Genomic DNA, 27005 nt, shown 5'->3' with positions numbered 1-27005 from the left:
AATATTTTCTCAGACATTATGTTATTTTTAAATAAATACAAATATTAAAAGTTGTAGGTCAGGCCCTTTGACCATACTTTAAGGAGAGGAAAAGTAAAATTACATCAATACAGGATAACTCATCCTAACCTTCTTCAGAGCTATAATTTTACAGATTAGTGTTATCAACCTGAGTAAGTAAGAATCAGAATCGTGTAGAGAGCTTTTTCAAAAATATCCATGCCTAGCTAATCTTCATTCCCTGAGTTTAAGAATCACTGGTATACATACTCGGGACTGTATGGTTGTCAGGCCCCTGGGTTGTTAGTTTTGGAAAACTTTCTGTGTGTCTCTGTCTCTCACATATACATATAAGAAATTCTAGGGGAAATAAGAATAAAGAATTAACAAGTAAGTGTATTATGTTTACTATATACCAGTTCCATTATATATGTAAAATCATTTTATCAGAATGAGATTGAGATTTCTGTAAAGAGTAATCCATTTGAAAAAACACATCAGAAGCAAGATGATCATAGTAAAATGGAACACTAAAAGTTTGTTAATAGATGGTTTTGGGTAAAAAATACTGTCACCTTTGCATCTTTCCCTACCTTCTGCAAGAACACGCACTCTACATCATACCTCCACATTTAATAAAAGCCAACATTTCACTCATCCTGCAAGACATCGAGGACACAAATCAAGTTAACCATTATAAGGGAGATCTGTTTATCAGCATCTTATAGTAATTAAGATTTTTAACTTAATTTAAATTAGTCTTATATCAATTAAATTTAACACATGTGTTTAGAAAGGTGTTTTCTGTCATATGGAATCGATCTAACAGTCTGCTAATTATGCATTCGTTAGAAAACAGCTGATTTTGACTAAGAAGCACAAACACGCTGTCTGGCTGAATGTGTTTCAGAAAATTATCGTTTTTTTTTCCTCTGCATTTTAGGGGGCCAAACATAAATTTATTTAGGAAGACCAATAAACCCATTTTTATACATCAGCCCCTTTTTGGTGGTGGTTTTTTCAACATCTAGTATTAAAACGCAATCCACATTGTAAAATTTATTCATTCATGGTATACAATTTAATGGTTTTTATTACATTCTCAGAATTGTGCAACTATCACCGCAATCTTAAATTTAGAACATTTTTATCCCCAAAAGAAACCCTGTCCATTAGCAGTTAATCTGCATTCCTCATTCTATTCCGCTGTAGGAAACCACTAATCTACTTTTTGCCTCTCTAAATTTGCCTATTCTGGAGATTTCATAAAAATTGGATCACACAGTATATATTTATGACTGACTTCTTTCATTTAACATATTTTGGAGTTTCATCCATGTTATAGCATGTGTCAATGCTTCATTTCTTTTTATGGATGAGTAACTATTTCATTGTATGCATATACTGCATTTTGTTTATCTTTTCATCAGTTTCAATCTAAATGGACATTTAGATTATTTTCACTTTTTAGCTATTATGAATAATGCTGCTATAAACATTTGTGTACAAGTTGTTGTGTAGACACCTGTTTTCATTTCTCTTGGGTATATATATCTACTAGTGGAATTGCTGGGTCACATGGTAAGTGTTTAACAATTTAAAGAACTGCAAATCTGTTTTCTAAAGTGGATACCCCATTTTACATTCCCACCAGAAGTATATTAGGGTTCCACTTTTATCACATCCATGGCAGCACTTGTTTTGTTTTGTTTTTTAAAGTAGCATTGAGAGGATTTTTTTTTTTTTTCAATTTTATTGGGAATGTTGCGGAACAGTGTGTCTCTGCAGGGCCCATCAGCTCCAAGTCGTTGTCCTTCAATCTAGTTGTGGAGGGTGCAGCTCAGCTCCAAGTCCAGTTGCCGTTTTCAATCTTTGGTTGTAGGGGGCGCAGCCCACCATCCCATGCGGGATTTGAACCATCAGCTCATTGTCTTCAATCTAGTTGTGGAGGGTGCAGCTCACTAGCCATGTGGGAATCGAACTGGCAACCCTGCTGTTCAGAGCTCCCACTCTAACCCTGAGCCATCTGGCCGCCCCTTTTTCATTTTGGTTATAGACATCTTAGTAGGTGTGAAGTGATAACATATTGTGGTTTTGATTTGCATTTCCCTAATGACTAATGATAGTGAGCATTTTTTCACATGGTGTTAGACATTTGAATATCTTCTTTGGATAAATGTCTCTTCAAACCCATTTTTAAATTGAGTTGTCTTTTTATTATTGATTTGCATCAATCAATATTCGATTTATTATTGATAAACATTTTTCTGTATTCTAGATATGTCACTTACTTGAAAATTTCTCCCATTCTGTAGGTTATCTCTTCACTTTCTTGATGGTATCATTTATCCTATAAAAGTTTTTAATTTTGATATGATCCAATTTATTTTTTTCTTTTGTTATATCTAAAAAACCATTGCCTAATTCAAGGTTATGGAGATTTACTCTTATGTTTTTTTCCTAAGAGTTATAGTTTAAACTTTTACATTTAAGTTTATAATCCATTTTGAATTAATATTTGTGCACGGTGTGAGATAGAGGGATCCAATTTCATTCTTTTGCATGTGGCTCTCCAGTTGTCCCAGTACCATTTGTTGAAAAGACAATTCTTTCTCAATTGAATTGTCTTGGTACCCTTGTAGAAATTCAGCTGACCATAAATATAAGTTATTTTTGGACTTTCAATTCTATTTCACTGATCTAATTTTTTTTTTTTAATGCACCATACACTATCTTGATGACAGTAGTTTTGTATTGAGTTTTGAAATTGGAAAGTATGAGTCCTTCAATTTAGTTCTTCTTTATCAAGATTGCTATTCTGGGTACTTGGATTTCCACATGAATTTTAACTTCACCTTGTTACTTCATACAAATAATCAGCTAAGATTTGTTAAAGGCTTTTTTGAGTCTGTCAATCAATTTGGGGAGAACCCCTTAGATTTTTGTATTCGTAATACTAAACTTAAGTTATGCCTAAATTGTCCTTTCTTACAAATATAATTTTTTTACTTTTAATTCTCTATAACTAGGTTTTATATCTACACATTAAAAGATAATTTTTACAGTGTATTACTGTTAAGCTAACAATGAAGAAATATGAAATAATTACTTTCTGTATTGTAAAAAAATATAATATTGTATAGGCTAAATACTTCTACAACAAAAATCTAGAGAAACTATCATAAAGAGGAGTGCTAGAAGAGGTACCAAACTATTTCAGAGCTGTATATAAAAAAAAAAAAAAAAAAGGCAAAATTCTATATCACAGAATAATTTCTATAGCCCTTGGAAGTTTTGTTTTGTTTTGTTGTTTTCTGATGAGATTTATTTTGTATTTGTAAGTATTAGCAAAAATTTATGTATTGGGAAAAATTAGATATGAATAATACCTCTATGGAATGTGGATGAGGATTATAAAAATAAACATTTTAGATTTTTATAATGCTTTAGATTCCATTGGTCCCTAGAATAAGACATGGAGCTATTTGATAGCTTATGTGGTTTTATTTAGTAACTTAATGCCATAACCCAGTGATTCTTGACCTTGGCTGCTATGCATTAGAATCCCTAGAGAGCTTTTGAAAATCCGGATGTCCCATACAGCACACCGGACCAATTGAATCAGAATCGCTGAGGGAGGGACTCAGACATCAGAATTTTTAAAGTTCCCTGGATGAATCCAATGTGTAGCTAACATTAGAACCACTGCCATAGATAGCTGAAAATACGGGTGAGACTGAGCTCAGGAAAATGTAATTATCCTGAAATGGCAATTAAAGGCATGCCATCTGAATCGTATGCCACTTTGATTATATCAATCTGGGAAACGTTCTATGGAATTATCAGGATGTAATGATTTGGATTTGCCTTTGTCTCAAAACCAATAATAAAAGATTATTTAATAATCACCAGAACTCCAAAATTTGGTACTAAGAAGATCAATTATGCATACCACCAAATGGATAGGCATTTGAAAGGAAGAGTCCACAGCTGAAGAGTTAAGTTTGAAAGCCACCAGTTTACTGGGAAAAGCATTGGGTTGAGCGTTTAGGAATCTGTTTTCTAGTGTTAACTTTGCTGTTACTCTGAAACAGAGTATTTAAATTATACTTTATATAATGAGGTAATTGAACGGGAGGTGATCACCAAATTCAACAAATTGTATTGCCTACTGTGCTAGGCAAGAATGCAGGGATGAACAGCACATTAAAAAGCTGGAAAAACCCACAGAACACTGACAACATGAAGAATGTGTAAGTGTAGTGAGTATAGTGAAGTGTTTAGGGGCTTAAGGACGCACAGAACTGTACTTCGTCTGGTTCATTATTGGGACAAACACTATAGTTGCCTCTTTGGCAACTATTCACAAATCCCTTCTTCCTTACTGGTAGAACCCATCTCTAAAATAGGCCGAAGATGCCAGATGATGCTTTTCTAGCCACCCTTGCAGCTGGGGCAAGAACATGTGACTCAGTGCTGGTCAGTGAGACCGGAAGAGAAATCTACTGGGCACTTTTCCTTATAAAAGTTGGCGACTAAGACAGTGTCCTTCCTTCCTGCCCTGACCTTGTACGTGAGGACAAATGATACTTAGTGTTACAGGATCATCTTGAGACTGATGGCCTGAGAACAAAGGCCTCCATGCTGGTTATCGCCAAAGAGAAAAAGGGGAAGAGCCTAGATCTTTGATGTCAATATTGGCTGCTGAAGCAACCTTACAGCCACCTACCTGTAGACTTACTGAGATAATACCAGTTATGGTTGGAACACTTGCTGCTTTAATAGTGGTCTGTGGATTAGTAGTGCCAGCATCATCTAGGATGTTGGTTGGAAATGCAGAATCTCGGAGCTCACATCAGACCTCCTGGATCAGAATCTGCATATTAGTAAGATCACTAGGTGAATGAGATGCACATTATAGCTTGAGAACTGCCAGTGTAAACCACTTTTAATAGGGTATTCTGTTATATGTAGTTAAGAACATCCTTACTAATATAAATACACTGTGAATTGACCAAGTACCATTTCTTAAATAAGAAAATACTTGACCATAAAGACTTCTGATTCAGATACGGAAAATTGCAAGAGACGTATTATTCTCACCATAACGAGCAGTATAAACTATGTAGTCATAGTTTAAAACAAAAAAATAAACCTATCAGATTGAGGACACAAATCTAAATGACTCCAGAAAGTGAAAAGCCCTCCATAAAAGAGATGATCCACTCCTGCTCTCTTTCCTGATTGAAATGTAGAGAAATGGAGAAAACTATGGAGAGGAGTAAGGAGAAATCAGCCTAACTTGTATCATAACAAACGTTTAATGACTGTGGAAGGGCTGGCAGGATAGATTAGAATCCAGAGAAGCCCCAGACCAGTGCTGTCCACTAGAACTTTTTGCAGTGATGGAAATGTTCAGGATCTGTGCTGATCTAGTGTGGCTGAGGAACTGAATTTTTAATTTGAATTAATTTAAATTTACATGGTCACATGTGGCTACCACATTGGACAGTGCAGCCCTATAGACAGAGTGAGCCTGTACTAACGCCCCGGTTCTTTGCTACAGGTCTTCACGTAGTGTTAGGGATACTGCTCCAAGAACAGAGGCAATGAAGCAGAGCGGAGAAAATTCCCAAGGCATAAGTTTCCAGCTGGGGGAGACCAAAGGAGAGCCAGGGGAGTGGAGAGGAATCCCTTCCAGGCCATTCCCTACTTCACAGACTATAGAGCAGACAAGGCAAGAGTGGGGCTGAAAGATCTGCCAAGGCCCAAAAAGCATGGGGTTCCAGAGAGCTCCCCATCACCTGAAAAGCTGGCAGCCTGGGCTACACATTGGGAGAAATCTCTCACACTTCACAGTTCAAAAAGGAGGCAGCTTGGGAGATCCCCAGAATCTGAGCAGGGTTCTTGCTGAAGACAGAGTCCCAATCTTGTCCTCAGAATGTTTGGAGCCAGTGAGGAACTGAAGCAAACTAAAGCGACAGCAAAGGCCAGATCAGGTCACCTGTAGAGCATGTTGATCCAGCACCGACTTATGGAGCATGCTCCATTCTGGGAATAAATACCATTTCCTTCAGTCTCTGCTATACTTCTATAGAAAACGCCCAGCACACAAAGGTCTTAAGACACAGGTGACCCTTCGTGAAGGAAGTAAACAGTCAATAGAGGACCTAGAGATGACCCAGATACTGGGGTTATCATTCGGGGACTTTGAAATAACTGACAAAAATGCCAAAGAGTCTGGTGGACCAAGTGCATGGCACATGTGAAGAGATGAGGAATTTTGGCAGAGACATGGAAACTATTTTTTTAAAAAGAACCAAACGGAAATGCTAAAAATAAAAAATATAATAAGAGAAATTAAGATCCTTTAGATGGGCTTAGCAGAAAATACCTGCCCAGCTTTGGCCGTAGTCCTGGGGGCAGTTTGTATTGTGGAAGGATTCCTTATAGTTACACTGATTGCTATTTGCCTTGACCAAGAAGCACACAACACTGACTGCACTAATTATAAGCCCACAAGCCTGTCCGTTGATAGAGCACTGCATAGATTCCTCAGGCCACGTATTCTCACATATTTCCCTGGTAGTTCTGATTGAAAAGAAAATTTGCACTTCTGTGAATCCATACATAGGCTTTTCCAGACCATTTAGTTAGAATTTCCACCTGTGTTGATAGAGAAACCAGAGGCTTGCATTCTTGGTAACCCAATTCCCGCCATGTGTGAGTATGTCTTGTTTGGTCAGCTTGTGCTGCAGTTATATCATTACTTTCCATTCCCTTCCTATTTTCAATCGTACATTGAACATTTGGTAATAAAATACTGACTTTCACATAATAAATACTCTAGGTGTCCAGAATAATTAGTTTCTTAATAGGTAACCTTGTTAGTATCCATCAAGGCTTAGAGGAACAGTGACCAGAAGTTTCAGAGTACCACACAGAACATACAGGAATTTATCTACAGTTAGAACTTGAATTTCTGGAATAATTGCCTCTGCCAACCCCCAAAGCACTGTCTCAGTTTGTTGCTTAAGAATAAGAAGATGAATTCTGTTTCTTTTTTCAATCTCTTTAAAGTTTTATAAATTTTTGTATTCCTTTATTCATATTTTTTGATTCAGTAATTGTAGAGTAACTCATAATTACTCCAAAAAGAGCCTAGTTACATTTCCACAAATGGGAAAATTTCTCAGTTGATTTATTTTTTTATTCCAACTTGTATGGCCAAAGTATTTCCCTGGAAACTTACAAATACATATTGAAGATGAAACAAAATTACTGTAGATGTTAATCTGGAATTTTAGCTCCAATTGCATATACTTTTAATAATTTTTGTTAGAGGAAAATAGTAATAAATTAATTATAGTAGTGTGGGGTGGCCGATTACCTCTGTTGGTTAGAGCGTGGTGCTGAGAGCACCAAGGTTGCTGGTTGATTCCTGCATGGGCCACTGTGAGCTGTGCCTCCTTAAAAAAAAAAAAAAATGTTAATTGTAGTAGTAAAATTAACAAACCGCTTTATTTTACAGGGAAAATATTTATTCCTAAACAGAAACCTGTACAGACTTTTACAGAAGAAAAAGTATCTCTTGATCCAGAATTAGAAGAAGCTTTGACCAGTGCTTCTGACACAGAATTGTGTGACCTTGCAGGTATCTTCTAAAACATTAAGTTGTGAATGAGTGTGAAGGGGCGGGGAATACCAGCACACACCTGTTTACATTATATAAATGTTTCCCTTGCCTACTAGCAAAGTGCTGTTGAATTAGTGACCACATATTTATTTGGCTTTGTTTTTTATAAGTCTGATACAAGGAATTTCACTTCTTTAAATTCTTTCAGTGGTGAAATTTTGATGTTAATGGAATTTATTGTATTATTTGAAATCTTTTCCCATGTTTCCCTTTTTTGAAAGTCATTATAAAAAGCTTTTATCGGCTGGTGCTCAGCTAGAAGCTGTCTCATCTGAGCCCTGAAAAAAAGTCTCCAGGGTCAACTGCTGTCCCCTTTTAGGAGAAAGCGCCCAAAAAATGGGTAACTGGAAAGCAGACGAAACAGTCAACCCTGAGCTATACTTACCACTTCCCCAACTTTTTTGAAGTTATGGAACTTTCCAAACTTCCCTGTTATTTTCATCGCAGGTTTCTTTTCTGGACCAGTTATCTTCCCCACCTATCTCCACATACGCCCATTTTCCTAGCTAGAAAAATATGACATGGGGAGATCTTACTCTCAACCCCAAGAACTAACATTTGAAAGGAGTAGTGATGCTCCTTTGGGAAGGACCCAGGAAAGAGACAGTCAGGGTGTGGTACCACAGCCGGAGCAGGAGTCTTATTCCTGGGGGCTGAGGACTGATGGAGTTGTAAATGGTGCGTTCATCAGGGTGGAATGGGCCGGGGCACGCTGTGCTTCTGCCTCACTTATGCAAAAGGGCATCAAAAACCAAAACCAAATTTATTTCTCCTGTCATTTTTGAGGAATGCTACTTAAATCTTAAATATGAGAATTCAACTATACTTTTAGTATTCTACTCTTAGCTAAAATACAAATGTAAATTAATATGAAAATTACTAACAAATGTAAAAATAGTGAAAGTTAAGTTGAAAATCTGCCTTCTGTAATATGATGTTGCTAGAAACGTTGTGAGAAGGATGAACTGCAAAAATAGGTCATTTCGATTTTCTCTCTAGCCACAAGATGGAGCTTAAGGATAGATTTACATTTAGGGTTAGGCTGGTTTCAGCTGTGTGTCTGACTCAGAAATGTGGGGAAAATAATAAGGGCACTGCTGAGAGATTGTAGTTGATTTTCCATCACGCTGTCCCTCTGTTTTGGTTACAAAATCTGTAATTGAGTAGGAAAATATCCAGAGAATGTTAAAATCATTGATAGAAATTTTTGGTTGTAAAATTAATTCTTTATGTTTAAAACTGGTGGAAATGAAAAAATAACACTCTTTTTCTACATTTATAGCTATTCTTGGGATGCACAATTTGATAACGAATACACAGTTCTGTAATATAGTGGGAAGTAGCAATGGTGTCGACCAAGAACATTTTTCAAGTAAGTACTTGCAACGCTTAGTGAATTCCAGTCCTTTGTTAAATATATTTTGTTTTCTCCATGAATCAACTTCAGTATATATAGATACCAAATGTTAATGTGTATGTACTGGAAACCTAAGATTCTATTTAGATGGTAGTGACAGAAAACCATTGAAAATAGAATATTAAATATTTTATGCTTAATGTGTCAGCAAAAGTAATAGGAATCACTCTCACCTCACTAAATAATATTAATGCTGAACAGTATAAGAGCTAATCAAACTTGGCTTTTGTTGACATTCTTTTTCCAGTGTTACTGATTTTCAAAAAATCCACAACAATGCTCACAAACTACATTATAAAATCAGATTCAGGAGAAACCACAGAACTATTCTGCCCCTAAACCTGTTAGTCTAATGCAAAGGATTAAATAGCCTAAAACAAAGCTTTTTTAAAAATGTATTTTAGGATGCTTTAAAAGTAATACATACTTTTGTAGCATAATTCAGCAATACCTAAGTGTATAAGGTAAGAAGCAAAAGTGTATTCATAGCCTTCTAATCCCCACACCCCAACTATTAACAATTTGGTGTGTATCCTTCTAGACTTTGTACTGTGTTTATGCGAACTTTTATACACACATACACACGCTATACAGTCTTTTGGTTTTTGTTTTACAAAAATGGGATCATACTATAGACATTTTTCACAAGTTAATTTTTAAAAAATACTATTGCCTAATTTTTTTGAATGCTGATATGGGCCATGTTCTGTGCACAGTTCTTGAATGTGACTTGTTCTCATTTAATCCTTATAATAATTCTATGAAATAGGTATTATTATTATCTTTAATTTGCATGTGAGGGAGCTGAGATTTTAGAATGATTAAGTATCTAACTCGAGTGTCACACAAAGTCGGTGGTGAGGATTTTAACCCCTGCTATATTGTATATCACTTAGCTATATGTATCATGTTTCCTGTTAGTACATACAGAGCTACCTCATTCAAAAATCTGTATAACACTTCATTTTATGAATGTTCTATAATTTGGCCATTCCCCCTATTTTTTAACTTTTTGTTGTAGAAATATTCAAGCATACATAATAGAAGAGAAAGTAATACATCCATCACCCAGCTTCAGCTGTTTTTAACATTTTGCCAGCCTTGTATTGTCTGCCTCCCCACCCCTTCCACTTTATTTTTCCTGGAATATTTTAAAGCAAATCCTGTTCATTTGTATTACTTTTCCCATAAACATTTCCATAGATGTCTATCCCAGGTAAAGACTTTTAGCATGCCATTATCAAACTTAAAAATTAACAATAATCCTTCATATTATCTAACACCCAGTCTATGTTCAGACTTGCCCTATTTTCTCAAAAACATCATTTCGCAATTGGTTTGTTTCAAATCAGGACCCAAATAAAGGTCACACATTACATTTGGTTGTCATTTGGTTTCAGTTTTTCTTAATTTCCTAATAGTTCTCCTTAACCTCTTTCCCCTGTCTTTTTGCCATTTATTTCTTGAAGAAACTGGGCTATTAGTCATGTAGAATTTTCCACATTCTGGATTTGGCTGATTGCAACCAGGTGCCTTCATTTTACATGTATCCCTATCTCTTAGGTTTCTGTAAACTGTTATTTTCTAGAGGCTTCATGAGATTGAGGTGCAGTTTTTTGGTTTTTGGTTTTTGGCAAGATTGCTTTCTACATGGTGATTAAATCACATTAAGAGGCATATCTAGTCTGGTCATTCCTCTTTGGGGAATGTGTTAACATTGATCAGTAGGTTCAAATGTTGGCGGCCTGATCCATCCATTTAAAGTTCCCCATGAACTTTTCTTAATGGTTTCAGCATCCCATTGACTGGATCCATTATTTCATTAGGGAGCAAGCCTCCTTAAATACATACATTTTGTGGACTAGGGAAAGGAATCATTTGGTTTTTATAAAATTTAAATTGAGGAAGAACTCGTTCAACTTTCCATTTAGTGAGGAAGCTCTTCGCCAGCCCACTTGACCTACCATCTTGAAGAAAACTGTCCTGCTGAACGTTTGTGAGAGGAAGACCACTCTGTCCTTTTAGCAGAGCTCTGTTAGGAAGTTCTTTGTATTAAACCAAATTCTGCCCCCTGGCAATCGACACCTGTTCTGACCCAGCCTTTCAGAACCACCTGAAATTTCTCTCTTCTCCTTCTACAGAATGAATCTGAAAATAATGGGGATACTTTCTTTTAATATATACTTTCAGGCTAAATATATCCCGATGTTTCAACTGTTCTCAGAAAAATAATTTTCAGACCTCCGTCTAAGTTGATTTCCTCAGTGCTGTGTGTGTGTGTGTGTGTGTGTGTGTGTGTGTGTGTGATATTTGAAAAAGACAAGTTACTCTTACAGGAAATTTATTGAATGAGTAAATATACCTTGTCTTAAGATGAGGTTTGCTCCTAAAAGCTAGAGGAGGGCAGATGGGAAGAACTAAGCCAGGCAATGACCCTGTCAGTCTTTCCATGTCAGTTGTTCTTAACTTTTTTGTGGTCATTTGCTTCTTTGAGAATCTGATGCTACAGTTGCTCTTCCCAGAGAATTTATCCATAAAAGTTTACCTGTTCTAGGTGTTCAGAATCTCCGCACACATTTCAGAGCATGCTTGTATCTCATTAGAGGGTTCAAGACTTCTCGGTCCTCTTTCAGCTTTGCATAGTTGTATCCTGGCCATGTGTGTTGGCATAGTATATATGATGAAGGATTGGGGATAGGAGTGAAGCAGGGCGGTAAGTTTTGGCATTTCTGCCTCAGTAGCTCTTGTGTGTACTGTTAACTCTCTGTTCCCCCATTCCCTATTCCTACTCTTCTTCCTAAGAAGGGTCCTCCCCCTTTCCCACTGCGTAGTACTCGCCATGAGAAGAAGAGGTAGTGTGTCCTTCCATCATCTTACTCTTCTCATCGAGGCTATATTTCTTCAAGTCTGATTCATACTGCCTTTACAGTAATTATTAGATCTCAAAAAGATATGAGGTGCTAAATTTGATCATATTCAAACTTTATCTTAAACTTTATTAAAAATAAATGGAATCATTGGTTTGTGTTGTGAAATATATTTTAGTGGTAAAGATATCTTGTAATGCACCAAAAAGCAGTGAAAATACTCATTTTTGGAGGCTGATACATTGCAAAGAAATGTTGGATTATGTTTGGTATATGTTCAATAAAATTTTATTCGAGTGCTTTAAATATGTGTCAACACATAAAGGATCATTTAGAAATTGTGGAGAAGAAACTTTTAAATTAGTTCCACTGAGTGTGTGTGTGTGTGTGTGTATGTGTATGTTATGTGTTAGCAAGTTAATATATGCATCCACTGTAATAGTATCAACCAGTGACACTCATGCTCTTCTCATTTGTTACTACAGATGTGGTAAAAGGTGAAAAGATTCTTCCAGTATTTGATGAGCCACCAAATCCAACCAACGTTGAAGAGAGTTTAAAGAGAATTAAAGAAAATGATGTTCGTCTTGTTGAAGTTAATTTGAATAATATAAAAGTAGGTATACTAAACAAACGTTTTGAGTCAGGTAGATCTAGGCTAAGAGCCTAGCATATTTATATAGTATAATTCTTTCTACTTAAAAGTAAAGTTTTCACTCCAAACAGTATGCTAACACAGATTCCTTCATATTTTAGAAATTAAAATATTATAGTATTATTCAGACTTGGTTTTTAAAGAGTATCATGCATGTAAACCCTACAGACTGTCAGTGTAAATCTCTCTGGCTTCCAAAGTACTGCCTACTTTTAAGAGCATTTGTCTTTAAGGTTTTGTTTCTTTAATCATTTTTCTTAAGGTGTAATTTACATTTAGTGTACAGTTCCATGAGTTGTGACAAATGCATACAGTTGTACAACCATCACCAGTCAGATGTAGAACATGTCACACCCCTTTGTCCTCATTCTGTGACCCCAACTCTAGCCCCTGTCAATCACTAATCTGTTTTCTTTCCCTATCATTTTGCCTTCTGCAGAATGTCGTATAAATAGAATCACATAGTATGTAGCCTTTTGAGTCTGGCATTTTTCAGTTAGCATAATGCATTTGAGATTCATCCGTGTTGTTGCTTATCAGTAGTTTGTTCCTTTTTATTATTGGATAGTGTTGGGCTATTGTATGGATATGGTGCGATTTGTTTATCCATTCACCAGTTGATAGACATACGGGTTGCTTCCAGGTTGGGTTGATTATGAGTAAAGCCATTATACACACTCACATGCAGTCATAGGTTTTGTGTAAACATGTTTTCATTTCTCTTGAGTAAACACCTTGGAGTAAACTTTCTGGGGTCTTACGAGGTTCTTTAAAATGCAGCTCTTCCTTGGAGTAAAGAAGGAAGAAATGAGTTACAAGGGCATAGGGATAATTAATTACCGAAGAGTAAGCTCCAATTATCCCTTGGGTATTGACCATTGTATAATAGCTTCATTACAAATTCCTCGTTTTAAATCTTGATTTATCTGAATTGGAGTTGGACAGAGCATCTGAAATTACAAGAACCTAGGGAATAAGACCTCTGCACTCCTTTAGTGGGTGTTTCTTCCTATGTGTGGAGGGAGAAAAGCCTTGGAAAAAGCTAATATCCCTAGTTGATCACTAATTTTATTCTTTAAAAATTCAGTCCTCATATATCTGTCTCTAAATTAACAGTAATGATCTGAAAATAACCAGGCTTCAGGGAATTGAAGTCTTAGTACTAACGGGAGAAATTAGTGCCTTCTAGAACTATATCTTTCCACATTTAAAGTAGTGTAGGGTTAATCTCTCTTACTACCTGTAGCTTAGAGGACTGAGAACAGTATGTCATCTGCCTCAGGAATCATACTCATTAGAGGTGGGCTCCCACATCTTTCTCTTTGTAGAAAGCGGATCCACTTTGAATACTCAAGTGTGTTGACTTCTTTTAATATGAATAATTAAATGTAGAATTGCAAGAGTTTCTTTAACCTAAATGCTAGAGAAATGGTAATACGTACCCTGCTCTAGGTCAACAGTTTGTGCAAATGTACCATAATACAGAAGTCAAATAGATATGGAGGAGGCTGAGTTATTTGTTTTCACTTGTAGACTAACTGCTGTGTGTTTATATAATTTCTGAATATATTTTAACGAGAAAGGTAAATACAGGTATATTTGAGTAATGAACGGAATGTCCTGAAAACTGAAATGTAATGTTTTATATTATTGTCTTTCAAGAATATCCCAATTCCAACCCTAAAAGATTTTGCGAAGGCTTTGGAAACCAACACACATGTGAAACATTTCAGTCTTGCAGCCACGAGGAGCAATGACCCTGTTGCAGTTGTAAGTAAGCTACCGTTGATAATACCAAAATTATGACTACGTGCCAAGATATGTTACAGAGGTGGCTGAATGGTGATTTTATGAACAAAATTTACTCCCTTTTTTCAATTGATGTTTATCTCACTATTAGGCAGTTCCTGATTTACTCTTTTATGTTAATTTTTTCTTTATTTCTTTCCTATAATTTATAAAAACATAAATGGTGTCATAGAGTGTATGCTGTTCTGCAACTTAATTTTTCACTAAACAGTAGTTCTTGGAGGTCATTTCGTATCAGTACATAAAGTTCCACAGCATTTTTTTAACATCTGCAGAAGATTCCATTTATGGATCTGTAGTGTTAGATTTTGTCCAGGGCTTTTTCTGTGTCTCTTGAGATGATGTGGTTTTTGTCCTTTAGTAATATGGTGTATTGCATTGATTAATTTTTGTATTAGGTTGCTACAAAAGTAATTGTGGTTTTTGCAATTGTTTTTAACCTTTTAAACCACAATTACTTTTGCACCAACCTACTATATTAAATCAACTTTGCATTCCTGGGGTATACACCACTTGATTATGGTGTGAACGTTTTTCTACACTTGACTTTGAGGGTACTACTTTCTTTGATTCTCCTCCTGCCTCACTGAATATCCCTTCTCTGGTCGCTATGCTGTTTCCTCCTCTTCTCCCCCACCTCTAAGCATTAGAAAGGCCTAGGGCTCCATCATAGGACCTCTTTGCTGTATTTACACTCACTTTCTGAGTGAACTCACTCTATTTCATTGCTATATATTATCTATATATATAGATGATTCCCAGTGTTATTATTTCCAGTCTGTACCTGTCTCCTGAACTCCATGCTCTTGTCCAGTTACTTACTTAACAGCTTTACTTGGATGTCTAACAGACATACCGTGTTTCCCCGAAAATAAGACCTAGCCGGACAATCAGCTCTAATGCATGTTTTGGAGCAAAAATTAATATAAGACCCGGTCTTATGTTATGTCATGTCATGTCATGTTATATAAGACCGGGTCTTATAGTAAAATAAGACCGGGTCTTACATTAATTTTTGCTCCAAAAGACGCATTAGAGCCGATTGTCCAGCTAGGTCTTATTTTCGGGGAAACACGATATCAAATTTAAGTCCCAAACCAAACTTCTGACTTCCATTCCATATCTGCTTCTCTCACTTTGTCTTTTCTCACTAAATGGCAACTTCATTCCTTCATTTGCTGAAGCCAAAACGAAAGGGAGTTACCCTTGATTTACCTTTCTCACAACCTTAAATGTATGTCCAGCCCTGTCTTCAAAATATTTCTAGAATTCAACCGCTACTCACCATTTTCACAAGTACGGTACCACCCTGGTCTAAGCCCGTGTCTTCTCTCCTCTAGATTATTGTAGTAGGCTTTTAATTGAGCTGTCTGCTTCCATCTTACCCACCCCACAGCCAACTCTTTATACAACATCAAAAGAGATTCTTTTAAAACTTAAGATTAATTATCTCATTTCTATACTCAGGACCTTCCAGCAGCTCACTGTCTCACTAAGAGTGAAAATCAAAATCTTTCATTGGCCTTACAAGGCCTTACATGATCAGGCCTCTCCTTTACTTTCCCTTTCTTTCATTCTATTATAGCCATGCAGCCTTCCTACTCTTCCTCAAAAATGCCATGCAAGCTCCCAACTCAGAACCTTCATACTCAACCTCTTACCAAGAACTTTCTCCCTCAAGATATTCCTTGTATTTCACTTCATCACTTTGTGAGTGTTTGCTCAAATGTCATCTTCTAGGCAAGGCCTTTCCTGACCATCCTATATAAAATGGCAACCCAACCCCTACCCCAGCACTCCCCATCTACCCTACTTTGCCTTTTTTCTTCCTTTTTACCATCTGACATTACATTTTGCTTACTTATTTGTTACCAGATTCCACACACACACACACACACACACACACACACACACTAGAATGCAAGTTCCACCAGGCAGGGACTTGTATGTTTTATTTATGAATCTACAGAGCAGTACTAATCAAATAATAAGCCATCAATAATATCTGAATAAATATGTGTACAGAGGATGAATAAGGGATTTGTTCCAGGTCACATAGCTACTTGTTGCTAATAGAAAGTAGAAATTACAAGTGTGTAGATATCTGTCCCAAGTTCTTTCTAAAATTCCTTCCCTTGCCCCCATTGCCTTTTCTTTAATTTGACCTTGCATTCAACCCCTCTAAGTGGCTATTTTATATAAACTCACATTCATATTCTAACTTTTCTCTCTTCCTCTCCCTCTCTCATTCCCCCTCCCTATCCCCCCGCCCTCTATTTCCTCTTCTCACTTGCACATTTCTGTTAGTTAATTAATATGGTGTTTATTAAGCACTGGTATGAATGCCCAGTTCTACTGTATCTTGTGGGAAATGTAATGGAAGCAGATTAAAGACATAGCACTCCTTGAAGAAGGGAATATTTGCGTAGCCACTTCTCTGAAGTCTTTGTGCTCTTACAGTTCTAGTTACCTGTGATCTTTTTCTGGCCTTCTGCCTTAGGCATTCCTTTTGGTCTCTGCCATGGAAATTAGTCCATAATTTACCCTCATTTTGGCTTCGCAGTAAGCCAGCTGCAGCAAGACCCAAATAAGAAAAGATGTTCCAAAGAGACATTGATAAAGTTAGTCCTACACAGAAACTGACAAAGTATGAGAGACACAGGAGAAAGAAGCATGACATAGGGTGTGAATGAACCTAAAAATGTGAAAAGCAGTGGAAAATGCTACCAACAGAAAATTACATGTGACAAAAAAAATCTAAAGATTGTGACAGGTTACATGTGCAAAGTAGAGACACGTGAGACCTGTGAGGTAGGTGTCAAGCTACAACAATCTAATGAGAAACATTTAGGCAGTTACGTTAATTAGCATATTTGTTTATGGCGTGTGCGGTGTGTAATAGATGCTGTCAAATTTTAATCTCCAAATATTTTCTTCAATTTCTAGGCTTTTTCAGATATGCTGAGAGTAAACAAAAATTTGAAGAGTTTAAACATGGAGTCCAACTTTATTACAGGAGTTGGGATTCTGGCACTGATTGACGCTTTAAGAGAGAATGAAACCCTCACAGAGATCAAGATTGACAATCAGGTCAGCGCTCTGCAGCAGCAGTTTGGGGGACACTGCAGCCCATACTGCTGCGTGGGAACGGGCGGTTCAGGAGGCGGGCGGGAGGAGGCCGTTTGGGGAGCTGTGGTGTGAAAGGGGGTGAGAGCACCTGTGAGGCATCCCGAATATTAACTTAGTAATTAATCACTCTTAGTGTATTCATAGAGTTGTGCAAGAATCACCACTACTAATTCTAGAACATTTTCATCATCCCAAAAAGGAACTCCATACCCACTAGGAGACACCTCTCCCACCAGCCCCGGGTTACCCCTAATCTATTTCCTGTCTATGCATTTGCCTATTTTGAACAGTTCATGTAAATAGAATTAATATCATATGCGGTCTTTTGAGTCTGCTTTCTTTCACTTAGCAAAATGTTCATCCATGGAGTTTCATCCATGTTGTAGCATATATTCTTTATGGCTGAATAATATTGTTACATTTGGGTTGTTTTCTACTTTTTGAATATTAGGAATAATGCTGCTGTGAATATTCTTATACAAGTTCTTATTGGAATGTGTTTTCCATTTTTCATGAGTATGGACATAGGAGTGGAATTGCTAGGTCATGTGATAACTCTATGTTTAACTTTTTGAGGAATGGCCAAATTGTTTTCCACCATAACTGCAGCATTTTACATTCCTACCAGCATGTCTAAGGGTCTCAGTTTTTCTACATTCTTGCCAACCCTTGTTACTGTCTGTCTTTTTTATTATAGATAGGGGTATGAAGTGGTATCTCATTGTGGTAATCACAATTTTTTGATGTCTGTATGATCTATATTGAACTTTAAAATTTTGTGTCTCTTATGTATGTTGTAAAAATTGGAGAAATTTAAAAAGACCAGCAGAATCAGCATATACCTCAATGTCTTAGTCTTGACTTACCTTGAAAAGTATTTTGATCTGTTTATTAATACTAGATACAGTATATTAATACTAGATACAGAATATAAACTGATATTTTGATACAGTTTATTAATACTGTTCTGTATTTCTGATTATTCCAGAGGCAGCAGTTGGGGACAGCTGTAGAATTACAAATCGCCAAGATGCTTGAAGAAAATACAAATATCCTTAAATTTGGATATCAGTTTACGCAGCAGGGACCGCGAACCAGGGCAGCTAATGCTATAACAAAAAACAATGACTTAGGTAAGACATATGCAGTATCAAATGAAATTTCTGAATTGTACCTTTAAGGTAATGTATTAGAGGAACATTTTTTACTTTTAAAATAAATTTTAACAGAGTGAGATTATTGGGCCTTTGTTTCTAAAAATCTGCACAGTCCTTTTTATACTGATTGAATCAGAGTTCAGTTTAAGTGAGGTTGTAGTGATTATTGGGAATGGTTAGTGGGTAAAATCTACTTCCTGTGACAATCATTTCACAGCTTTAAGTGAACAAAGTTTTCTACAAACATTACACTAAATTCTTCCTATAACAAAGATTTTATTCCCAGCTATAAGTCACCCCTGGGAACTATTGAAACAAAGACTTCAACATTACGGGAAAGTTTTTCTCCTTTTTATCAAAAAGGCCTAGGAGAAATTCAATTTTATATGGTAAAATATAGACTAGAATAATTATAATTTTAACCCAAGTCCTACAGTCAGTGGTATGTAGATGTTTGCTGTACTTACCAGCCTCCCTAACACCGCTGTCACTGGGCAGTTGGGCTTCTCACTGCACACATCCAGCTCAGTCGTCTCCCCTTCTTTCATGGTTTCTATTTTACTGCTAAGGCTTGTGGCTTCTACTTGAAATCTATTTTCCAACCAAAGCTGAATTCAAAACAATGATGCTTATAAATTTGTTTTTACATGTTTCCAAAAATCAACTCTTAAGTGTGGTGTGTCTCATTGAAATACTCATATTTTAAAAGACGCGTTTAGACAAGAATTAAAAAATAAAACTTCTTAAAGGGAGTAACATTTCAAAGTGATGCAGTTCATTTAAGCTTCAGCCACATTTGAATTTTCATTCTTTAAAGGTTTCTGGAGCAGAAAAAAATACAGCTTCATAATCCAGATCACTGGGGGAAATATTAGTTCAAACCCTCCCTGTCCTTTGATGAGTATAGTTTCCCATAGAAGATTTTAGCCTCTTGCTTTTTAAAAGAGAAAATTGGTGTGTTTTGGTGTATTTTTGATTATAGATGTCATTTGCAGAGTCATGTTAATTATTTTAGTATTGGTTCACTAGTTGGCTTCTGTATTTTCCTTCAGGTATTTAATTTTGCTTTTTAGAGTCATATTTCTCAAGTCTGACTAAACTTCACAAATGATTGGAGAGCTTCAAGACGTATAGATTATTGGCTCTAAAAAATTTTGTACTTAGTAAGTTAGTTGTACTTCATTGTAATTATCTATTGTCAAAGCTTTTTTTAAAGCTTTTTGAGGACAGGGACCATGTCTGTCTGTTGAATCCACAACTCTTAAAAACACGCCTGACAGTAGTAGGTACTTAATAAAGATTTATAAAGTGAATAAAGAAAACGATAGAAGTTGAACCCTGCTCAGAGTTACAATTTTCTGGTAACTAAACAGCCATAAACTTAAGCATAAAGCACCCTCCATTTTTCCTCTCCTCTAAAACTACCTGAGCTATCCCAGGATGCCACCAACAAATTTGTAGCCCCAACCATTTCTGTCACCTGTGTCCCAACAGGCAGGTGGTCTCAGCAACTGTCATGCAGGAGAGCAGCCCAGTGAGAGCCACCTCAGTGACAGAGACGCCAGCCGGTGCAAGGCGTCAGCACTGGTGCTTTTCTGAGGGGCCTGTGGTGGCAGGCGCTTTGCCGCCACTTCTGTAAGAAAAGAAGTAAGGCAGGTTTGGGGCCGATGGGTGATGAGGGAACAGATAAAAACTATTTCCTAGGCTGCTCTGTGTTGGCATTGAGCAGTTGAGTAGCTGTCCATGGCCGTGTATGGCAGAGGTGAGGAGGCCGTGCTGAAGAAGTTGTGCTGACACAAAGCAGGACTGAGAGAAGCAAAAGCTCTGTGCTGGTAGCTCTGTCGACCACCCCCACCCACCCAATGCTGTTTCATTCTAATCCAAACGAGATTTGGAGACATGAAATCTAGTTCTCAGGTGTGAAATGAGAATGAGGACATTCCTGTAGTGGGGAATTGCATGGATGAAAGCTCAGATTTGGGAGCAAGCAAGTTATTTACATGCTGAGGACAGCCTGCAAATTTTAGAACTGACTCATAGCAGGAGGCTGCCTCCAGAATAAACTTCTTAGTGCTTGCCACTTGAAGCTAACAATAAAAAAGAGATGGCAGCAGATTAAGAGGGAATGCTGGGAGAAGCACTAACATTACATGGCAAAGAACTTAGATTTCTTTGGATTTTATGTGGGGAGCATTTGGAAGCTATTGTAGGCCACTGGATGCATGATAAAAATGCTAGTACAAAAAAAAATTCTTATTACTCTTCTAGAGATAGAGAGGATATGAGGTCAATTAGAACATTCACAATTGACTGATCATGAAGTATTGAGAACTTCCATTAGTGCAGTGAATTTTGGAAAGAAATTGCCAAATAATTGGTAATGGGGCCAAATTTCCAAGCCTCTCATCTACAGGCTGAACGAGGAATTGCCGGAAGGTAACAAGTGGCACCAGGTGAGGAAGAGGACTTGAAAATGGCTCTGCCCCATCTTCTGCTGTGTTGTGCTCCCAGAACCCTCAGCTTGATGGTTTTTCAGCTGTGCACTTTGATCTCTGCCTACACATCAAGGTGGCAAGCTTGAAGACCATGTTTTCTTACATGCAGTCTAATATGTAGTTACTAGTATGTAGTACTATGTAGTCTAACATTTACCTTGATAAAGAGGTATTGAAAAACGACTTGAAATTTGTATAGAATCTCTTGGTCATATAATTTTTCTTCGCCTTGCAAATGGGGCTATATCAGATCTTCAGTGGTTTGATTTTGCTAACATGTTTCCCTCTCTCATTGTTTTCTTCGTCTCAAGTGTGCGTTGAAATAATTCTACCTACTCACCATCTCTCCAGCTAAGAAGTGTCATAGCTGTAACAGCAAAGAGGTTACGTGATGTAGATGCAATATTTGATAGTCCTATCTTCACACCAGCTCACTACATAATTTTCTACAGTGTTTGTCTGCTCTACTCTGTTCTATAGATCTTGTTTATAACGTATTTTTTTTTATAACATGCATTTTGATATCTGAAACGGACTGCTGATAACATCCAAACCCTGCTGCAACTCAAGGTTTTCTTGGAGATTTTCTACCTGAAAGAATTGTCTGGTTTGCCTTTCAGATATTTCTATATTTTTCAGAGATCTATACACATGAATTAGGTTTGTTTTTGAGGACTGAAGTCTCTGTTTGATTTTTTTCCCCTTAATTTTTCAGTACACACAAGTAACTTGTTCTTCATTAACAGGGACTAAAATTAGAGTCAGGGACGTACTTAGAGAAGTATAAAAATGTGTGTGGGAAACTGATACTTAGTCCTCCTGGTTTTTATTTCCCAGCCAGCCCCCAGCCAACGGCTGGACAAGCTCTTAGGCACATCGAGTGTCTGGTCTCAGTCGTCAAAGGCTAGTAACAGGAGCCAGCAGTCAGAATAGCATGAGAACAGAGCACCTGTAGCCTGGCCAGTGGGCCAGGTGCATCTCTTGGCTTTTCATTTCTCTCTGAAACAGTCAATTCAAGCTGAACAAAGGCAGTTGCCTTCCTATTTGCTTCAGAAGAGAGTATAAAATTAATAGACCAAAAATCTAACTTAAACAGAGGAACTTAACTGTAAGAGTATCAAAAGCAGTAACGCGTAAATGCAAATCCTATAACTGTAAAAGCTAAATTGGCTTTCCACACCCCAAAAAAGATGGCCTGCCAGGGCCTCAGGACTATCCCATAACCCCACTGAGTTCTCTCTGGGGTGTTTACTACGTTCTCAGTACTGCGCTAGGCAACTCATTGTGCCTTTCACTGCCCAGCCGTGAGGTACAGATACCATTATTCTCCTGTTACAGAGAATGAGTGGAGGCTCCGAGAGGTTCACTTACTTGCCAAAGAGCACACGACAAAGAAGTGATAGCACCATGATTCACACTCTGATGCCAGCTCAGAACCTGTGCTTTTTGTCCTCTTCTCCATTGGGTTGGCTGCCATGCTGAGGAGACCTGACCTGGGGCTCTGAGCAGAGCGCCCTGGTGGCTGATGGGTGAGAGCGAAAGTAGCACGATCCTCAAGTGGAAGGCTGTGCCCTGCCATGGAGCACAGCCTCATGGTTCGCGGTCCCCAGTCCATGAGGAGGCTGGGGTGTGTGTGCCTCAGCTCTGTGCATTGGCCTCTACTCCATTGGGTGAACCAGCTGGCTCACCTCCGGCAGCCACACTTTGTGGTAGTCAGCTGTGACCTCACCACAGTACCAGGGTCTAAGAGTTTCATTACTTTGTATTTGTTGTTTTGTCAGAGTTCTGAGCTGGTTCATTTTATAGGAGACAAGGAAAATTTGGAGGGCCAGTGGCAAGTCACCAATAAAAATGACAAAACTGTTTTTAGTATGTTCTTTCAAAGACTAAGGAAATAAATCGTAGTGCCTAATCAGAAGAGTGTGCAAATAGTTACTGTTAGTACTTTCTAATCCCAGCTGCCTGAGTGCCATTTCAAAATTTAACAGAAGAATTTATTGATCGTTTTTAATGGAGGTATAAACGTTTTTAATGAAAAAATGAGACTGGCACAAGGACTTGCAGGAGGTTGCTAAACACTTAGATTTCTAGCAGGGCCGTGTACGCGCAGGGGAGCTTAGAACACGTTCGCATTGTGAAGCCCCTCATTTCTCAACAGGTAAATGACAAGGATGAAGCGAGTGAAAGTTTTTATGTTAATGGCCATGTGAACTGGAAACAGACATTTCATTTTTGTAATGTCTATAACTGAATTATACAGAAATTTGTAACAAGCAAGTTAACCTTGTACAAACTAACAGATTTTTCCAACATAACTTTCTTTTATTTTTCTGATAGTTCGCAAGAGACGAGTTGAAGGAGACAACCAGTAAGTCCGCCAAGGTACAACCTTTGGAAGACTTCGAAAGGTCACCAAGGCCTTGTGTTGGTGATATCAGTTGTAAAACTTTCCTGGGTAGAAGGGAAAAGACTGGAAATCTTTCTTTTTCTAAACTACATGTATCTTTTTTCTAGTTTATTACAAGTTTCAAATTGTAAAATCAATAGTAGGGGATATTTTATATTTTAAAGTGTTTTTTCTACTTTCTGCTAAAATCAATTTTAATTTAGCTTAATTGAGTGGTTTATGTTGGGTCTTGGGGTTAAGAAATACAATTATAAGAAAATGTAGGAAGTCATGGCGAATAACACGAACATTTTAAGGACCAATCTTTCTTAAATCCTAAAGGGCCATGGCTGATACCAGAACTGCCGTTGCACCTCTTAGGTACAAAGCACTTCAAAGCTTTCCTTATTCTAGGACATGGAGACTTTTCCATGTTTTAGAAGACATGAGCTTGGGACGAGTATGCTTTGTGCTTCTATCAAGAAAGCCCAATGCCAGAATTTTAAAACAGATTTACTCAAAATCTCGTCATCTGTTTTAGAAGTAAAAGCAGATCTCTAGGAGAGAAAATGGTCTCCTGTGCATTTCAGGTTACTGCACTTCTCTGATGTGTTTTAAAAGGATAATGACATCTAAATTCCTTACAGTTTTTTCATTTTCATAACGTGGGCATTATTAAATTTTTGTGAAAGCCCATAGTAAAAAGTATCTGAATAGGAAAGCTATTTTCTTTCCTGTAAAAGGCATACAGCCAACTCTTGGTTATTTAGGGTAAAACAGAAAAAGAAAGTTGTTAAACACATGAATCAAAGATAACAAACATGATGGAGGTTAAGTCTGAAAAGCACACAAAATGGTCATTTAATTGATGGTTACTGTAGATTAGAAACTGGCATGCATACAAATCAAGTGTTGCACAGTTTAGTGAGAAGTTTCTTTATGCAATGCAGAATTCTATAAATGGTATTTAATCACCACTAACTGCAAATTTTCAGACCAGTAAGGAAGACAGATCTTCTTCATAAACCTAATGTTTACTCTGTTTTCTTTCCTCTTGTATTTTTTTGTCCATATTGTGTAAAAGCAGTTTCTCATAACAAAAGTTGTCTTCCTATTAGTCAAAGTATGAAAGTGAACAATTGAAGTCTACTGTGCTGGGAAGACTGACTCCAGAACCACCAGTGCGATGGAGGATTTGGACCTGTATCCAGGCAGCCCCTAGAGCAGGAGGTGGTAGAGGCATCACTGCTACTGAAGGCAGGGAGGGGCAAAGGAATCTGAGTAATCCTGGCCTCAAAAATGCAGGCCTGGCTGTATCATTCACAGGGAGATTTTCCTAAAGGGAAGAACTCCTTTCAGAGTAGCGAAGAGGTCTGTTGTTATTTTTTGACATTGAATTACAAAATGTCTGCTCCTTTGGCTTGGGGTGGACAGTTTACCCAATGAGCTAGGCAGCTTCTTGTGTACCATGGTAATAAGCCTTCTTAACAAGATGTATTTGTTTCTTTGAATCAGTGTCCAGTGTTTTAAAGGGGCCAAAGATTGACTTTGCACTATTCCCTTTCAGTTATAGGCTGCTGCTTTTTTTTCTTTTTTTAACAAGTTTCTCTCTTCTCTTTCTCTCTCTCTCTCTCTCTCTCTCTCTCTCTCTCTCTCTCTCTCTCTCCTCTCTTTCTTTCTCTCTCTCTCTTTCTCTCTCTCTCTCTCTCCTTTTCATATACAACTTTGGAAATGTACTTGATTTAAGAGACTGCACTGTTCCAGCAGGGTGGGGAGCCAGCATGGAGCAGTAGATCAGGCTACCATTATACTTTCAGCACGGCTGCCTTGCTTGCCCTGTCCTGTAAGTCAGTACATCGATAAGTATGTTACCCCTTCCTTCCATAAGTTGTTTTTTTTGTTTTGTTTTTTTTTTTAAACATAGGTAGGTAGAATTGTATATCATACTTATGGGTAATATCTTTTTCACTTATTATTTATCAAAGTATGAAGAAGTTGAGTGTTTTGCTTGTACCATTCCAGTTCTGACTTACAACAGTTTATTATATAATTGAAGAAACGATTTCTTCATTAATAACTTTAAAGATGAACATTCAAACTATTGAATGCAAAAAAATCTTTCAAGAATTGTAATTACAAGGGAGAAAACTGATGTTTACTTTGATCTTTAAAAATCTGGCACCTCTTAAAAAAGAAATCTGGCACCTCTTAACCTTTTAGTAACTTTCAGAATTTCTACATTGCTCTAAAATTTTGTAATAGATTACGGTTGAGTTTTAAAATCAAGTAGCCTTGATTTTTAAACCAAAGATATTCTAAGACCTTAAGTTTTGCAGTCTAACCAATTTAAACTTAATCTGGTTATTTAATCAAAGAATATTCTTACGTTTTAAAATTGCTGTTTTTTACAAGTTTGTAACTTCACATTTTATAAAATTTTATATTCATATTTGAAGTTCTAATTTTTCCAGTATGTCTACATGAAATTTATGTATTTTAAAAGTCAATTACTAATATTTATATTATTAAAATGGATTTTGGTGCTATATACTTGTAGCGAAAGCCTAGTAGAAGTCTAAAGTATAGGTGAAATGCATTTTCTAAGGGTGCCTGTCATTTAAAAGACCAAATAAACATTTTGTGCTTAAGAAAAAATAGACTGAGATTTCAAGAATTATCTTGATCGTTAAATTGCAGATTCTTATTTGAATGAAATAACCCGCACATTTGCTTTATGCAATAGCTGCACTCTGGAAAAGTTACATGTAAATAGAACTTTGTAAATTGTTTTTCCATTGACAGTATCTGATGTATTTTCATTTTTAAAAAGGGATTCCATGGTATAAAAAAGAAAAATTAGAAAAAATGTTTTGATAAAATGTTAGTCATTTTCTATTGTACATTATTTTTAACCCTTACAGCCATTAAAGTAAGATGAAAAGATTCATGGGATTTCATAAAATCTTATAATTTTGGCTCTGTGTTCCCAGGGCTGCCTCACTTTCCCTTATAAAATCAGGAACCACCGTTACCTCCGAGCAGATCTAAGGAGCATGCTTTTTCTGGAGTCCATAGCACCTTCCATTCTCTGCAAGTTCAGTACTGTCCAACTTTGCTCCTTCTTACAAAGCCACTTTATTTAAAAAACCTTTTATAGTTTTATTGAGTTATAATTGACATATAACATTGTGTTAGTTTAAAGTATACAACATAATGATTTAGTATAGGAATATATTACAAAATGATCACACAGTAAGTTTAGTTAACATCCATCACCTCACATAGGTAAAAAAGTTTTTTTTTTCCCTGTGATAAGACTTTTTAAGATCTACTGCCTTAGCAACTTTCAAATATATAATACAGTATTGTTAACTAGTCACCATGCTGTACATTA

General features: G+C 36.9%; 1 protein-coding gene across 2 annotated transcripts in view; it reads left to right on the top strand.

The window, feature by feature from the left end:
• TMOD3 (tropomodulin 3) overlaps positions 1-26869 on the top strand; it is a 63406-nt gene extending 36537 nt beyond the window's left edge. For both annotated transcript variants that reach the window (XM_033108942.1, XM_033108943.1), the window contains exons 4-10: positions 7532-7654; positions 8979-9068; positions 12466-12596; positions 14298-14405; positions 17391-17534; positions 18562-18706; positions 23563-26869. In XM_033108942.1, the coding sequence (XP_032964833.1) occupies positions 7532-7654; positions 8979-9068; positions 12466-12596; positions 14298-14405; positions 17391-17534; positions 18562-18706; positions 23563-23597 (776 nt within the window). In that variant the 3' untranslated portion in view covers positions 23598-26869. The remainder of the gene's footprint in view (positions 1-7531; positions 7655-8978; positions 9069-12465; positions 12597-14297; positions 14406-17390; positions 17535-18561; positions 18707-23562) is intronic.
• Positions 26870-27005: the final 136 nt, after the last annotated feature.

This window comes from Rhinolophus ferrumequinum, chromosome 6 (assembly GCF_004115265.2).
Source record: "Rhinolophus ferrumequinum isolate MPI-CBG mRhiFer1 chromosome 6, mRhiFer1_v1.p, whole genome shotgun sequence".
In the NCBI taxonomy this organism is placed as follows: domain Eukaryota; kingdom Metazoa; phylum Chordata; class Mammalia; order Chiroptera; family Rhinolophidae; genus Rhinolophus; species Rhinolophus ferrumequinum.
The sequence above is the reverse complement of the archived record's forward strand: the minus strand, read 5'-3'. Positions and strand labels throughout refer to the sequence as shown.